This window comes from Pezoporus wallicus, unplaced genomic scaffold, assembly GCF_028554395.1.
Source record: "Pezoporus wallicus isolate ANWC-B61680 ecotype Strahan unplaced genomic scaffold, APGP_CSIRO_Pwel_v1 contig_6714, whole genome shotgun sequence".
Lineage (NCBI taxonomy): Eukaryota > Metazoa > Chordata > Aves > Psittaciformes > Psittacidae > Pezoporus > Pezoporus wallicus.
Window position 1 is genome coordinate 2,754,543 of NW_026637486.1, and position 17,460 is coordinate 2,772,002.

Genomic DNA, 17,460 nt, shown 5'->3' on the forward strand with positions numbered 1-17,460 from the left:
AAACCCAAGTATTCCTAATAGCCAGGAGCATGGAGGAGCAAGGCAGGACCATGAGATCTTGGCTAGAGTGACTGAGCATCTTTCCAGCGCAGAAGATCTGAGGATACCCACGTTTAGATTAGGGAGTCCAAGCTATAGGAAAAGGTCAACAGCCCCTTATGTCCCCATATTGAGACTGGAGACAGCGAATATGTTTCTTCCCAGTATGCTGAGAGAGAGACTGAAAGGAAGCACATCCTGAGTTGCACAGGAGGAGCTGGCTCCATTTACCTTGTTAATGTCAGAGATGAGCTTGCCCTCCCTTGGCATGTACACTTTCTGGTTGTTGGCTCTCATTTTGCTCTGGATGGTAAACAGCAGCACTTCCAGGTTCCCTTTTTCTGTAAATCTAAACAGAATTTGGCAGGAGAATCGAGTTACAATAAAGCTTTTCACTGCTCCTCAGGTTTAGCAAAGCACTTCTTTCAATGACTGGTGTTATGAATGGAGCACTCAGATAAATACCTTCCTCTTGTGTGAAAGCAACTGAAAAAGCCCCCACATCCCCTGGCACCAGCTGGGTCACAGCAACAGAAAGTTCACAGAAGCCACTTGTCTGTGTTTAGATTTAAAGCCCCTTGGGGGACAGAAGACTGCGTTTTATTTCTCTTCTATTACATGTGCTGTCCCAGCTGACTCTATCAACACATGGAATGGAAGTTTTATTTAAAGCCCACTGCAGTCAGTAAACTCTTCCCACTGTTTTCCCTTGGTTTTATGCCTGGGAAATAAACAAAGCCCATAGGCACTAGGGAATAGCCTGCAGTTTTAGATGTCTGGGTACTCCGTAATGCTTTGGGTTGTGATTATTATCCATTAGAACTCCTATTAGACAAAAATAACAAACAGATCTGATGTCAGAATGCTAAAAAGAGGCTTTCCAGAAACCAGTTGCCCAGCTTTGGCTGTATCAGTTTTAGTAAGCGTAGGGATGTTTTACAAAGCAGACACACTTCCTCTTGATGTTGGATAAGCAGTAAGCTCTTTTAATAGCAGTGCATTGGAATTATACACTGCTAGCAAGCACGACTGGTGATGCTGCTACACTAACATGCTACTACCACTCACACTGTAAGGCAGGCTTAGTCGTGCGAGCTCCCAGGACCCTGAGATCCTGCAGGCTGCGGTTATCTGCCCACTGAACAGCACAAAGCAAAGAGGCCCCAAGCAGCAACGCTTGAGTGCCAATAAGAAACGCGATAGCTGGGTTTCTTCGCACAAATAAACCCTTAAGCCGAGATTAAAGTTACTTGGATGTGTTGGTGCTTTGCAACATCAGCGGCTGACTGAACAAAACCAGGCCACTGGTGCTGTAAGCCAAGACTGAGAATTACTTGGGTGGTTTCTCCACGGTGCGGTAGGTGTTGAACGCCTGGAGCTGCTGCTGCACCCCAACCAGGGAGTTGGCAAACTTGCGATTGTTGAGGATGATGATGGTTTGCTCAATCCACTCAAGGAGGTCCGAAGCCAAAGATTCGTATTTCTCAATCATCTTCTCTGTCTCGATGGCGTTGTCAAGCACCTGCCAGGAGCAGCACAATGTGAGTAACAAGGGCAGTGCTCCTCTGCCATTTCAAGCCAAGCTACAGAAAAGGTTCTGTTGGGAGACTTGATTTATGAATCAGACCGCCCGCTCCTGAGCGCCACAGGGGCTGGGATCCCTGAGGAATGAGGGGTTTGTGTGTTCCAGCCCTGAATTCCCATGAACCCCAGCAACAGAGGCTTACAAAAGGATTCATGTTCAGTCTGCTGGCTGCAAAGACGAGAGCAGCCTCGCCAAAGGGCAGAGAATGACTGCACAGTTTGTAAATGAGGGACTTCTCTGGGCTCCAGAAGAGCCAAGAGGACCCAGAGGGTGAGGAGCAGTTAATGAGAAAGGAAAAGCAGCAATGATGCAAAATGAACAAGCAAAAAGAAAACTCCAGCCAAATGGTTTCTAATACGAGGCAGCTGCAAATTAACTGCTCGCAGTCACATGGGGATGCTTAACATTCAAAACACACTCAAACCCAAAGCCAAAAACTACCATAGAGGGGACTTTAAAAAGCCTAACACCCAAAAGAGGGGAAAATACATAAAATCAGTACTATTTCAACTGTTTCCTCATAATTTTCTATTGGAACTTGCAAACCTTTCCGATACGTTTTCCTTCGACAGCTAAAGCCTTCATCTTGGAGAAGTAGTGGTAATATGTCACCACGTAGGTGATGATTGACTTTTCATCAGGATGGTCAACACTGATATCTGCAACGCAAACAGGAGTCCTCTTAGCAGCTGAGGGTGCAGGGGTTAAAACAACACAGCAAATCGTGCAGCAAGGGCGAGCCACGAGAGGTGGGGTCAGGGGCAGTTCAGCTCCCAGGAGTTCTGTCCTGATCAGAAATAAGCTGGGCAGCTTTGGGCTGGGTCTGGATCACTTGGTGGTGCACAGCACTGTACTCTGCCGTTAGGAAGTGATGCTTTATCCCTCTTAGTGTGGTTACGGCGCATGGCTGTGGGCTGTGGGCCTTTGAGTCAGGCTCCAGGCTTTGCCACAGCTTGTGCATGGCCAAAAACCTCCCTAGCGTCAGCGTGCATTGACAGAACAGAGTTAACTGAGGACTTCGGTGCTGTGTCAGCATTCAGAGAGAGGAATTCAAACCAAAGGGTTTGTCTGTCCGGGCAAATCTGGGAGAAACAGGTGGAAAACAAATTCCTTTCCTGCAGCAATTCAGAGGCACTGGGAAATAAGCAAGAAGCAACTTGCCCAAACACACAGCCCTGGGATGAGAAAGTTTTCTGTCCTAGCACTGGAGCAGCCTTCGATGCACACAGGCTGGAACTCACTGTCAGGCTGTGATAACTCACTGTCAGGAGGTGATAACTGTGTGCTGAATTGACATCGTTCACCTCCCAGCTCACAGAAGGTGTTTCTCAGGGTGGATCAGAAGGATGCCTCTAACTGGGATGATTTTGTGTATACACGGCCAGACCAGTGATCTTGCCAGATAGGGCAAAACAAACACAGGATTAAAGGCTCTCCTGCTGCCAGTGCTCAGTCTTCTGCAGGAGACGTCTTCCATTCTCTCCTTCCCTCCCTGGCTGCACAGGTCAGGCAGCGGCATCCTGCTGCTCTTGAACCTAAAAAGCTATCACAAAGCTGTGCCCTGCAACAAGGAGGGGTGGAGAAAAGAGCCCACAAAGAGCTGAAACTGCAGGAATTCTTACCCTCGGGGTCCAGGAGCTTGGTAAGACCAAGGTGTTGCTCGGCGAGGTTAAAAGCATTCTGCAGATTGTAGTGTGCATTTGATTTCTTCAGCTTGTCAAAATCAATCAGATCAGGCCTAGACAGGAGGGAAAATTCTTCAGATTTCCCAAAGCACAACAGATACATGAACCAAGCTCTCCAAACCTCAGAAACGCCCTTGTGCTTGCCCAGTAGCCCCGTGTATTTCAACAGCAGTATTAAAGGGATAAGTAACACCTAGCACATGCCACGGCACAGCCTAACCCATGGAGAGAAACAGGACAGCTTAACAGTGAAGGTGACCCTGGAGAAGAAAGGAACAGAGTTGTGATCACCCAGTCTCTCCTTATGCCCATGTAAGTGTGAAAGCTACCCCAACAACCTCACTGAGCTCGCCAAGGAGCAGCATCCCAGCCACATCAGTCTAGCACCACATGATTCTATGATTTCTTTCCCCTCCAGGCTGTTGTTGTGTGTGGTTCCCTCCCAACCCTGAACTCTGGCAACCAGACCCATCACTGGTTACCCAACAGGTACAAGAACTTCTCTTCCAGCCTGGTCAGTCACAGACCAAAACAATGATGGGTGTAATTGTCTTGGAACCAAACACAACCGGTTTTGACACGGGATGCTGTTGCCCACACGAGCTCACAGTGACCACAAGAGCTGTAAAAGCCCTAAAGCAAGGCAAGTTGCTGTAAAACTCCCATTAATTCTTCAACTTCCTCCTCTCCATGGACTTCCAAACCAAGCTGCAAAGTAACTGCAAACCCCCATGCACACGGCAGCAGTCCAGGCTTTCAAACCCCAGAAAGACATTTACCCACACGTACCTGTGCTTGTGTATTAGTGCGTTGAAAGCCATCCCATCCCTCCAGCTCGTTGTGAAGTTGTGAATGTTGACGTTGGGGTAACTGATGGGACAAAAAGCAAGGAGAGCACTATTAGTACAGCATCCTCTGTCATTAAAAGCTGATTTCTTACATACAATAAGGAATGGCACCTTTATTGTAAACCCAAGGGTGGGATATCAGCATCTCATGATGGACGATCTATCATCATGACTGTCCTCTCATCAGAGGCTGACTAGAGGTAAGTGTACCTCATCTGCTCTTGTAACCCCCCCAGAGCTGCAATGCATTCCAGACAAAAGCTCTGCATGTCCTTCCAAGCGATCACTTGAAGCTATTACTTTATAACTTGCTGCCCCAGCTGTGAGGTTTCAAATCCCTGCAAGTCTAGAATAATGCTGAAGTGCCCCAAGTCATTACAGGGACATTAAGTTTCCTGGGGAAACACACTGAATGTCTACAAATGGAGATTTAATAATGCAAGAAAGTTGCTGTCAGAGAAAGACACTTTGGAAATATTTCCATAGACATGGAAGGAGGGAAAAGTTGGTGGCAAACATCTGAAGCATCATTATTTCTTCAGAATAGGGTGAAAAAGAGTCAGCATGTTACTATATCTTCATGGATTATGCTTTAGTGGAAGGGGTCCCTGCCCGTGGAAGGGGGTTGGAACCGGATGAGCTTTAAGATCCCTTCCAATCCACACCAGGCTGGGGTTCTATGATTCTATGGCTATCAGCCTGATACGTTCATCCCACAGCATTAATACAATAACTTCAGAGTTTTCTGACTTGTAAGCCTCAATTCGCTTCTCTTGGATGGCTCCACTTCATCACAGATACATGAAATGATTTCAGTGAACTCTCAGAGCGCTCTAAGAGCTTCAGAGAGAATCCCTGAATCCCCACTCACCCGGCTGTCTTCATCTGGCACCACAAAAGCAGAGCATCTTTAGCAGACTTCTTCTCCTTGTTGTCCTCAGTCTCAACACTGATATCTTGGATCTGAAATGAACACAGAGGTTTTATGTATTTCTCTGTGAAAACACAGCTGGCCTGTTTTGAAAAGGTGAAAGGAATTATAGCAGAATACAAGCACCAAAGGAAAGCTATGACGACAGGCAGGGGGAAGAAGGTGAATGCTCTTCCTCATTTAAGAGCATTCAGATCAAAAAGCTTCTGCTGCCCTTATTTTACTGGGGATTACTCTTTGTTTAGGTTATTCCACTGACAGACCAGTTTAACCTTCATGAAGCAAAGTGATTTCCAGCTGTCAAGGCAAACCCTGCCCTGTCCAGCACTATGGGTTCACCCTGCGAGGTGTTTCCTGTGGGAGAGGGGAGTATAACAGCTACCAGTGTCAGCAGCATCACAATTTGCTAGTCCACATTGTAGGCTGTCCTCCAGCTTTTAAAGAGAGGAAAAGGGTTAAAAATAGAGGGAGGAAAAGGAAACCACTTTTTACTTCATGTGGACCAATAGATCTCATTTTATGGATACAGTTCACTGCTTTGTAAAAAGAACACTGTAGCTTCAGTGAAGTGCCACAGGAAGATAGGCAGACACTTTCACGTTAGGAAGACATTGAGCCACACCAACTTTAACAGACTGTTACAGTTATTAGGTATTTATTGCTATGATATTTACTGCCTCCGAGGTCCACAAGAGCGTAGAGGTCTATGAGAGGTTCCTATTGATGAGTAATTTCAAAGTAAACTTATATGACTCCACACAGGAAGCTCCCATTGGATGCTACAGCAGACTGGCAGCATCATGAAGACTAACTTAATCCTAAGGATTAGATTTAGGTGATAGCTGTGAAGGGCCTGGGAGCACTCTGCTCTTCAAAAGCCCAACAAAACACATTACAACCAACCATGGAAAGCCCAAATGTGTGTCCATCTGTGTATGCATACATACACTTCATCCCTGGCAGTGTTCAAGGCCAGGTTGGATGGGGCTTGGAACAACCTGGCCTGGTGGAAGGTGTCCCTGCCCATGGCAGGGGGTAGGAACTGGATGATCTTGAGGTTCTTTCCAACCCAAACCATCCTATGACTCTATGGCATTTACCTGGAATCTCAGGATAATAGTCCAAATAAGGCCAAGCGTCAGCCTGTGATTCCCATCCACAATATCATGGGATCCCATGTTTTCTAAGTGCACTCTTTGCTCTTTCAGGAACTGGAGGGCTTTATCAACATTCTCCAGGCAATGGATGCGCATCCTTCCTTTAGTTGGTTTAGGCTAGAAGGTAAAAGGAAGAAGAAAAGTATGCATTAATGTAGGTGGAAGGGAAAACCCAAAAGTGCTTGATAACGCTTGAGTGCAGGCAGGTGGGTCACCATTATCACCTATCCTCTCCCAGCCAGCAATGCCACGTGCATCCGTTCTTCAAATTCAATGGACAAAACCACTCCTTGCATCTTATGATGCACTCACACAAGGATAACGGCAGCACATGTCAAACCCATGAGGGAAATGCCAGTATCCCAGACCTGAGCCGCACACACCAGGAGCCCATTCCATTTGCCTTTCAAAGGGCTTTCCCTGCTTGCTTCCTCCAGTTTTCCTCTCTAGTGCATTCATTCCCTAGCAGGAAGAGAAATGATTTTGTAAGGCTCATGATGCCACACCTGCTATAGTTTCCCAAGATGCTTTTTTGCCTCCGGTACAAGTTCTCCCACACTTGAAGAGATTCTGCAAGATAGAGATATGAAACAAACTGATAACCGGTGGAGGCAGGCAGCAAAGGGAATTGGTAATGAATGCTCCAGAGTATCTGCAAATGCAGACATGCACTTGTCAAAAAGGCAGCTCAGATCTGGGCTGTAAAAACCTCCTCACCAAACAAATGGCACCGGGTTTTTGTCAGCTGAAGTGGGATAAATCGTGTGAAAATAGCAGAGATTTATTCCAAGGCATTTTAACTTCCTATTTCCTTCTTCATAGGAAAAGAAAGTAAAAACCATAATAATAAATCAGCCACAGCAACAGAGCACAGCTTTATGAAGGTCCAGTGTAAAAAGCCATGAATATATGTTCATATACATTATATAGAGAATATATATATATATTACAGAGTCTGCTGTAAACCCACACGAAGTTGAAGGCACTTTGCTCTGCAGACAAGGATTGCAGCTGAACAGCCTGTTCAGTGCTCAGACCTCCCCAGAGGTACGCAGCCACCTGACCTAACTTCCTTGCTTCCTGCAGTGAATGCAATCAACTGCCCATGGAAATCCTGACTGGGTCCAAGGGGAAGGGTTCAGCCAGAGCCGTGTCATGGTCCCTGCAAACAGCAGCCTGTGGAAGGGTGCTGTGATAGGACAAGGGGTAACGGGTTCAAACTTAAACAGGGCCAGGTTGGACAGAGCCTTGGGTGAGCTGGTTTAGTGTGAGGTGTCCCCGCCCATGGCAGGGGGGTTGGAACTGGATGATCTTAAGGTCCTTTCCAGCCTAACTGTTCTATGATTCTATGAGACGCTTGCCAGAAGGATGCCCTCAGGACACAAACCCCAGAGGTCATCGGTTTCACTTCAGCGTTCGGGTAGCTCAGTTCTCCTCCCACGGCTGGGTCATGATGCAGACAAAGTCAACCTGCAACTCCCAGCAAGGGCAAGAGTTCCCAGGAGCCTGCCACTGCTTTGGGGTCTAAAAGTCCCTCTGGAGAGGCACAGATTCCATGTCCCCATCATGCAGGGTGAGGAGCCATGGTGTGAGCGGGAGGAGGAGTGAGGTTATGTGTTTGGCCAAAACCAACTGGAGATCCATCACTATGGGCAGGGACCCATCCCTGGCAGTGTTCAAGGCCAGGTTGGACACAGGGGCTTGGAGCAAGCTGCTCTAGTGGAAGGTGTCCCTGCCCGTGGCAGGGGCTGGAGCTGGAAGAGCTTTAAGATCCCTTCCAACCCAAACCAGGCTGGGATTCTATGACCTGGCCAAAACAATGTGAGGGACCCCAAGAAGACCAAAGGTTCCATTTCTGTGTCGTGTCCCCCCGCCCAGTTTAACCCACTGCCTTGCAGCAAAATGAGGAAGGAGCACCCGCAGCACGCAAGGTGTGGCTGTGCCTGCCACGCTGTCCTGCACAGCCTCACAATGAGTAAACCCTCACATTTACTGGGCTAACACAGATCCCGGCATCAACCAGAGGAAAAATCGTCTTACATCAAAAATCTTCCCTTTTCCAACAGAAAACTCACTGCAGAGAATGGGCTCGGACCGTTCGACCTTGGAGCACCCAGGAATTGTTAGGAATTCACTAATCCTTTATTTAGCTATGGAAGAAACTGAGCTAAAGGCTTATTAATCTGCTGGAAACAGTTCTGAGCTGTCTGGGACAAGCTGGGTAACAACTTGTGCAAACAAAATCACGACTGACTTTGCATCCTGGCTGGATCCTTTCCCACTTTGCTCAGAGAGACCTCCCCATGCTATCCGTTTCCTTGCAAACACTCTGCTGTGCAGGGAACTCTGTGTAGCAAGGTCTGGCCGAAAGGCTTGGATTGGGACTCAAGCTGAGCAAAGACAGGGAGATGCAGATGTTGCCCCTGCTGGGTGCTCTCCTTCTGGGTTTCTCCAGCAGGTTTTCAAAGGTTCTGGGTTTTCATCCCCAAAAACCACACCAGCCTTTGAGAAGCGCAGGGCTTGTGCAAATGAGGCCGGAGGTCTTGCAAAGGGCAAAGAGCAGCCCTGCTGCCTGGTTCCTAGCCCAGATCCCAGACTCTGCTCCACAGGAATATGGCTCCAGCTTCACTCTGATTCCCAGTTTCAAAAGAGAGAAAACAATTCCTGTTTGTTCTGCTGCAGCAGTGAGCACACCATATTAAAACAGTTATCCAGGCTGCTTCCTGCGTTTGTTTGTTGCTTGCTAACCATTTGATGTTCCGTGTCTTGATTCTGTACAAGAGCCTGCCTTTCGAGCTCTGCTTGGGTGAAGGAGATGTCAGAGCCTCACCAGTACCAGCTAAACTAAATTCCAAAGGGCTGGAGAACACCAGCAAGTGGATGCTACGTGCCAGTCCTCCTGGAATAGTTCTGCTGTGTGTAATAGTCTGCAGGTTTAGTGCGTTGCGTTATCTGCGGTGTGTTTGCAGAGGAAGGTGTGGTGGAATGCACTGTTCAAACAGAGACTGCTGTCCTCCATCCTCAGATAAGGAAGCTACAGGAGGAATTTGTGGCGGCGCAGGCAGCTGCCAGCCCCATACCCAAACCATGATGCAAGACCCAGCATTCTCCCCACCCCAAGGGCTGCGTAAGCCCTGTTTGCATGTTCAGATCCTGGGGAGAAAGATGTCACTGAAACACAGAGAGTCATGGGACTGCCGGGCTGACACTGAAAGCCCAGCCTTGGCGGGCAGATGGGGGGATTCAAACAGAGGTTGAGGATTCAGACAGCAAACATGCCACTAATGGGGCACGTTGGTCTTGCTTATTCATAGAATCCCAGCCTGGTTTGGGTTGGAAGGGACCTGAAAGCTCCTCCAGCTCCAAGCCCTGCCACGGGCAGGGACCCCTTCCACTTGAGCAGCTTGCTCCAAGCCCCTGTGTCCAACCTGGCCTTGAGCACTGCCAGGGATGGGGCAGCCACAGCTTCCCTGGGCACCCTGTGCCAGCGCCTCAGCACCCTCACAGGGAAGAGCTTCTGCCTTATGCCCAACCTAAATGTCCCCTGTTTAAGACTGAACCCATTACCTGTCACTGTGTGAATATATGTAATATACCTGTATGAATAACACCAGCCACCTGCAGCGAACAGCTCAAACCTGACACCTCACTGAAACAAAGGATTTGGCAGAGAAACAGGTTTCGAGCAAACTGGAGCTGGCAAACACTGTGGTTAGACACCTCCATCCACAGATGCCTTCAGGAACACAGGGGACTTCTTTCTACACACGTCAGAGCTTCCTTACCTTCCCAGATGCATTCAGAAAGCTTCCTCTCTTGCCTCACTGTATACACACATGCTGTGGCCCATATGTTCAATTCATTAACCAGAGTCTTAAGCCATGGAGCTCCCATTAATAGGAAGGCTTGATGACAAGCGATTACACTGTCGCATCCTCATGTAGCCTTGGGTCTTAGCTAAAGACCCGTCTGTCTTTGAAAAGATTGCTGTAAATTAGGCAGCTAAGAGCAGAGCCATCATTTAAGGAACTGCAGGAACAGCTGGTACCTGTTCCCTGATACTCAGTTTTTCTCTTGACACCCAGGTTTCCTGTCATGCATCAGCATCTTTCACTACAGGCATTTTCTTACTCATCACCCCCTTGTGCAGGTATCGGGGCTCTCTCAGCATACCCAAAGATAGCATCTGAACCATTTAAATTCAGTTCAGACAGTCCCCTAACCAAGCCTTACCTATCCTAGCAAAATGAGTAACCCAGGAGCACTGCTGGGCAGTCAGGTGCAACACCACAAGGAGAACTCCTCCAAAGGTTCCTTTCTTCCCTGGCAGTGCTCAAGGCAGTGCTCAAGCTGCTCTAGTGGAAGGTGTTCCTGCCCGTGGCAGGGCTTGGAGCTGGAGGAGCTTTCAGGTCCCTTCAACCCAAACCACTCTGTGAGTCTACGATTCCTTTGATTCCCACTGAAACCAATAGGGTGATGCTTTAATGGTGTCTGGATCCAATGGACTTCTTTTGAACCCTCAATACTCAGTTTTGCTGCGGTTCAGTTGAGCCAAGGCTTCACCAAAAACCCACCCAAAACCAGAGCAAAACCCCACAGCGAACATGAGTGAACACTTACAAGTCTCTCCCCCGAGAGCACTTCCAGCAGCTTGATGAGCATCCTTCCATCCCGAAGGTCGGTGTACAGATCCGTAATCCTGCATGACACACGGGCCAGGTGGGAGTTAACCCACTTCGTGAAAGTCTTCTTCTGAACTGCCTCCCGTTCATCTGGTGGGAAAACAATACAGAGTCACTCAAAACGAAGCACACTTCAGGTACCTAGGTGAAAACGTGATGCTCAGACATGGCTTATATGAAAGCTATGGCTTGTCCGAGCACAAACATTGAAGTAATTGGAACTTCTCACTGAAATTCCACCTTCCTTCCCATTTCATGACATTTTCTAGTGTCAGTGGGAGTTCTGTGGAACGCATCTCAAGGGCAGCTTGCAGACTGACTTGCTGCTCGGGTAAGCAGCTTTCTCTACGTGTAAGGAGGTCTGTCGTAGAGCTACACTGTAAAAGCCTGTTAAGACCAAGCAAACTGTCCAGGAATTCATCAGGTGTTGTCTTCCACCGCTGGAAGCACAGCCCGACTTCTGCTCTTGGGTACACACACAAACCCACAGCAGGTCCCCTGAAGTCACCAGAAGTCATCTCGGATTAAGACAGACCCAAAAGAGTGCAGACAGCAAAGCTTCCCATCTACTTTTCCCCCTTACTCCAATACTTCTGTGCAGGTTCAGCATTGGTAACTGTATTTACGCTATGTCAACATGAACTTCTCCATAACTGCATGTTTTGAGTAGAGCTGCATTATTTAAAGCCATAGACAAATGGGTTCTTTCCACCTTCCCAGTCTTTCACACCTGTTTATACATGAAAACGCTGGCTACAAGAGCTCTACCAATGCACAGCCCCACTAAGGTCCACATCAGTTCAGAACCCTCTATGCAGTGATCTGCCAAGCCATGATCTCTCAGGCAGAAAGTATACATCTGTGTGGTTAAATTCTTCAGCCAAGGGCTTGCGACGGGGCCTTGCTGTGTTAGCAAAAGTCATTTCACTGAGCTGGGAACTGCTGCAGACCAAAGGCGTTAATACCAGGTGCTCACACTTGGACTGACTCAAACGCGGGCTAGGAACGGAAAAGAAGCTGAGGCTGGAGAGGACAGAAGGTTGAGAAACAAGCAAAGGAGACAGTAAGAAATCAGGCAGTAGGAGGGGGGTGAGGAGGAGGAAGAGCACGCCAGCAGTCAGTGGCAGTTTGCCCAATTGCACAAACCCCACCCTACGATTTCAGTTCCTCCCATGCACTTCTGAACACACTCTTGCTACCCATGTGCTAAGACGCAACCAAACCCAAAGCGCTGAAGCTGCCCCGTTTGTAACAGCTTTTACGGACCGACAAGGTGTGAAACGCATGAGTGAGGCTTGGAAAGAGATAAAAGGGAGGGTTGGTGATAAAAGAGATGTGCTTCCACGAGCTGGCAGTTTGCGGTACTCCTGCTGGCCCTCCCTCTGAAGCAGGGGATCGCTGTGACATAGGAAGCGAGCAGGAAGTCAGCAATAACCACAAGGGAATAATAGAAGAATGACAGTCATAAAGAACAGGCAGCACTGTGTGAGCAGAGCACGCAGCTGGTCGCAAAGCCCAAAGCTTGTTGCACCACGGCAACACCAGAACCACAAGCATTATCTCTGCACTCGAGAGCTGCAGCATCTCAGACCCATGCTGCAATTCATACCAGTGGTGCAACAACACAGCTTGTTCTATCTTAGGTCCAAGAAGAGAAAACCCAACGCATCTGACTCGTAGTAATAGTTGTCCATCCAAGGAATGATTTAAATATAGCCTACTAACCTTAAATATGTATCTTCTGCACTATTTATAGCAAGTTCCTGGGAATGCAGCCTCTGCCTGTCTAGTAATCCATGCTTTTTAGTTAAAATATTGCCTTGAAATGAGTCGCAGAAGGAAAACTTTGCAACAGTTGGTGCTTTTCAAAGAGAATTCCAACAGCAACTACCACATCTCCCTTCAGCAGCTTGAACTAGACCCAAAACAGCTCAGCAAGTTTGCTTGTTTAATCGCTGTGGTCTCTATACAGAGGCACAACATTCAGGGATCCCTGTGGTTACCCTCATTCCAAAGAGAAATGTGGATGTACGGGATCCCAAAAATAGAGTTGGAAATAGAGAATGTTTTGTTAAACAGAAAAGCTACCAAATACCATCCCGAAGCCACCCATTAAACAGCCTTTGGTCAGAAGTTGGGGTTATCAACAGCCCTCCCAGCCTGGGCTCACAATGAGAGCAATGGGTGGGGAAAGCACATCCACGTGGTTTTAGTGAACGAAGATGAAGGGTTAGGGCCTAATTCTGAACAGACTGAAGAGGCGATGGGGGAAGTACAGCGAGGTGCCAAGCCAGGGTGCGAAAACTTTGGTGCCGTTGTGGTAACCAGCACCAGCGCAGGATCAAGCTGGTCAAAGGATGTCAACAGGGATCACCCCAGGCAGCCCTTTCAGGAGGGGGGAAATGGGTCCTTCTGACAGCCCAGGGGCACCTACCCAAAAAGGCTGCCCTAGAGAGGCCCTAAAAGAACATGTAAAAGTGTGTTCTTAAAGCAGTGGGATCCAGGGAATGAACCCTGACAGAGTCCCAGTGACTCCTCCTCTTCTGGGCTGCCTCAGCATCCTTACGCACCCTGAATTACCAGGGACCATCTCCCATCCGGCTGGAGGCTCTCAGTGCTCCGGTGCCTGATGCTAGGTGCTGTCACACGTGTTTTCTTCAGCCTGATTCAAGAGCAGGTGCTGCCTCTCCCCTCCTGCCTCCCCTTTCCTCCCCTCTCGCTCTCTGTGGCCCTTGATTTCCTGTTTACAGCAGAGGTTGAAGGGCTCGGGGTGGTTTTTCTGCCTCCGCTCTCGTCTTTGCTCCTCTCACCTGATCCCCACCCATCCTCTGCAGCACCCGCCTCACCCTGCTCACACACCACGGAAACACAGCAGGAGAATCTCAGAGCACAGCTGCCGTGGTTTCACTCACCCAGGAAGGGCCCTGGATCATGCACTTGATGGGGCAAAAGCAGCTCTGATCCCCCACTGACACTACTGGGGACAGGCACAACAGAAGGGAGAACCCCAACGTGGTTTGGGTTGAAGGGACCTTAAAGCTCCTCCGGCTCCAAGCCCTGCCACGGGCAGGGACCCCTTCCACCAGAGCAGCTTGCTCCAAGCCCCTGTGTCCAACCTGCCCTTGAGCACTGCCAGGGATGGGGCAGCCACAGCTTCTCTGGGCACCCTGTGCCAGCGCCTCAGCACCCTCACAGGGAAGAGCTTCTGCCTAAGAGCTCAGCTCAGTCTCCCCTCGGGCAGGTTCAAGCCATTCCCCTTGGCCTGTCCCTGCATCCCTTGTCCCAAGCCCCTCTCCAGCTTTCCTGCAGCCCCTTCAGGCACTGGAGCTGCTCTCAGGTCTCCCCTTCAGGAGCCTTCTCTTCTCCAGGCTGCCCCAGCCCAGCTCTCTCAGCCTGGCTCCAGAGCAGAGCTGCTCCAGCCCTCGCAGCAGCTCCATGGCCTCCCCTGGCCTCGCTCCATCAGCTCCATGACCCAGAGCTGGATGCAGTGCTCCAGGGGGTCTCGCGTAAGGCACAGCCTTTCCTATCCCCACCTCGCTTCACTCCTGTGTTGCTCCCACAGCGTGGGAACACAAACCAAGCCCACCTGGAAAGCGGTGTGACGGGAACTGCGCATGTTAAAACCTCCCCTGAGCATTTCTACACGGTGTTTCACAACAACTGCAGGTTTTTGCAACGCTTTTATCAGCCCTTTCAAACTGATAAACTCTATTTTTCAAGCTCTGGGGTTTCAGGTTAAAACAAGCACAGAATTAAAACCAATGAACTTTTGCTCTCTTGATACCTCACCTGGAGCATTGTGTGCAGTTCTGGTGTCCTCAACATGGAACTGTTGGAACAAGTCCAGAGGAGGCCACGAGGATGCTCAGGGGCTGGAGCACCTCCTGTATGGAGACAGGCTGAGAAAGTTGGGGCTGTTCAGCCTGGAGAAGAGAAGCTGCGTGGAGACCTCAGAGCAGCTTCCAGTATCTGAAGGGGACCTATAGGGATGGTGGGGAGGGACTCTTCATTAGGGACTGGAGTGATAGGACAAGGGGTAACGGGTTCAAACTGAACAAAACTTAAACAGGGGAAGTTTAGATTGGATCTAAGGAGGAAATTCTTTCCTGTGAGGTTGGTGAGGCACTGGAATGGGTTGCCCAGGGAGGTTGTGAATGCTCCATCCCTGGCGGTGTTCAAGGCCAGGCTGGTCAGAGCCTTGGGTGCCATGGTTTAGTGGGAGGTGTTCTTGCCCATGGCAGGAGGGTTGGAACTGGATGATCTTTAGGTCCTTTCCAACTCTATTCTATGATTCTATGTTTCAGAAGACACATTTGGCTGGGCACAGAACACAACCGTGACTCTTTCACATGCAGCGCTGTGTAAAAACCCACAGTCTGAGGGCCAGGTGCCTCCATGAGCGATGACACCAGGGATTTAACATCAGCGACAGGCCCCAGAGCGCTATTTCTGGATCTCATGCGATCGTTCTGACAAACGTCCTTCCTCCTCTCAAAAGCCCAGGTTTAGATGGTGAAGATTAACTGAAACCAGAGGGTAAGGGCGGAGCTCGGCGCGTCCTGCAGCTTGTGAAAACATCAGCTTCCCAAGGGTAAAGAGAAATGCGCCCCATGCAAAACATGCCCAGCAGGGAAACGGAAGCTGCGCTGCCGGCGGGATCGATAATGGAGAATCCAACTTATCTTGAGGCAACACTGGGAAGGAAATTTCCTTTCTGCGGAAACCCCCCCCGCCAGTAGCCCCGGCACGGGGAGCCTTGGAAACTGCAGCGCTGTGATTGCGGGACATCACGGAGCCTTTGTTTAGCAGTGCGGTAAATAAACGGGAGCTTGTGCTCTGAATGAGCACAAAGCAGGGGTGGATGGGGGCACCGGCAGGCATCGAGCCCCTCGTCTGCCTGGGGAGAGGCGCTTCTTCCTCCGGGGTGATGAGAAAATAACCTGGCCTAAGTGTAGGTGACTTCCTGAGAGACAGGAGGGTCAGTGGCTGCGTCCCCAGTGTGGGGCAGAAGGAAGGGGTGACACACACCATCCTCCCTGTCCCATCTCAGCTATACTGGCTGGGACAGTGTAACAGTGGATTGGCCCTGGGAATGCACGCTGCAGGAGCTGGGTAAGAGACACATGGGTCCCCTTGACTCCTTTGCTATCCCATGTAGAATCATAGAAAAGTTAGGGTTGGAAAGGACCTTCAGATCATCCAGTCCCAAACCCCCCACCATGGGCAGGGACACCTCACACTAAACCATGGCACCCAAGGCTCTGTCCAACCTGGCCTTGAACACCACCAGGGATGGAGCATTCACAACCTCCCTGGGCAACCCATTCCAGTGCCTCACCACCCTCACAGGAAAGAATTTCCTCCTTAGATCCAATCTAAACCTCCCCTGTTTAAGTTTGAACCCGTTACCCCTTGTCCTGTCACTACAGTCCCTAATGAAGAGTCCCTCCCCAGCATCCCTATAGCCCCCTTCAGACACTGGAAGCTGCTCTGAGGTCTCCACGCAGCTTTTCTTCTCCAGGCTGAACAGCCCCAACTTTCTCAGCCTATCTTCACACAGGAGCTGCTCCCAGCTTGGTTGGAAGGGACCTTAAAGCTCATCCAGTTCCCCCCACCCCGTGCCACGGGCAGGGACACCTTCCGCTAGAGCAGGAAAGTCTCCTTGTGACCGCAGCACTAACGGCTGCTGTGACAAAGGTTACCTGGGCAGCTGCCTGCTTTCTAAACAGAGCCTGGAGCCAGCCTGCTCCCTTCATACCGGTCAAACCGCATTCGCAACAAGTGACCTTGACTCCCTCTCAAACGGGACGGCAATGGAAGGTTTGGCGCAGGTAAAACGACTTCCAGCGTGCAGCAGCTCCTGCCTCTGCGCCCGTCGGATCAGCAGCAAAGGGGCTGCTCCCAAAGGAGCTGGGAGGCTGCTGGGGAAGTGGAGGGATCAGAGCACTGAGCGGCTGAGATTGGTGCTGGGTGCGTGCACAGCATGTGGGGCAGCCCGGCATCAGAGCACGGAAATCCTCCCTACCCAGCCTGGCTGTGAGCAGCTCACTGGGTGCATCAGCAGTGTTTGTGGATCACAGAATCAACCAGGCTGGAAAAGCCCTTCAAGCTCATCTAATCCAACCCCTGCCCAGCACTGCCAAGGCCACCACTAACCCATGGCACTGAGGCCTCGTCTCCACGGGCTGTGAACCCTTGCAGGGACGATGACTGCAGCCCTGCCCTGGGCAGCCTGTTCCAATGCCTGAGCACCCTCTGGGGCAGGAATTGTTCCTCAGCTCCATCTAAACGTGCCCTGGTGCAGCTTGAGGCCGTTTCCTCTTGTCCCATCCCTTGTTCCTTGGGAGCAGAGCCCAGCCCCTCCTGGCTCCATCCTCCTGTCAGGCACTTGTAGGGAGCCATCAGGTCCCCCCTGAGCCTTCTCTTCTCCACACTGAACCCCCCAGGTCCCTCAGCCCTTCCCCATCACCCCTGTGCTCCAGGCCTTGTTTCTGCTCCTCTGTCCTTCTCTGTCCCCACTCCAGCCCCTCAAT

General features: G+C 50.1%; 1 protein-coding gene across 2 annotated transcripts in view; it reads right to left on the reverse strand.

Moving 5' to 3' along the window:
• The window catches only part of SPTBN1 (spectrin beta, non-erythrocytic 1), a 94,193-nt gene that overhangs the window by 42,429 nt on the left and 34,304 nt on the right, over positions 1-17,460 (reverse strand). For both annotated transcript variants that reach the window (XM_057405853.1, XM_057405854.1), the window contains exons 2-9: positions 10,866-11,017; positions 6,189-6,362; positions 5,029-5,120; positions 4,099-4,179; positions 3,247-3,362; positions 2,171-2,283; positions 1,374-1,561; positions 271-388 (exon numbers count right to left, since the gene is read on the reverse strand). In XM_057405853.1, coding sequence (XP_057261836.1) covers positions 271-388; positions 1,374-1,561; positions 2,171-2,283; positions 3,247-3,362; positions 4,099-4,179; positions 5,029-5,120; positions 6,189-6,362; positions 10,866-11,017 — 1,034 coding nt within the window. The remainder of the gene's footprint in view (positions 1-270; positions 389-1,373; positions 1,562-2,170; positions 2,284-3,246; positions 3,363-4,098; positions 4,180-5,028; positions 5,121-6,188; positions 6,363-10,865; positions 11,018-17,460) is intronic.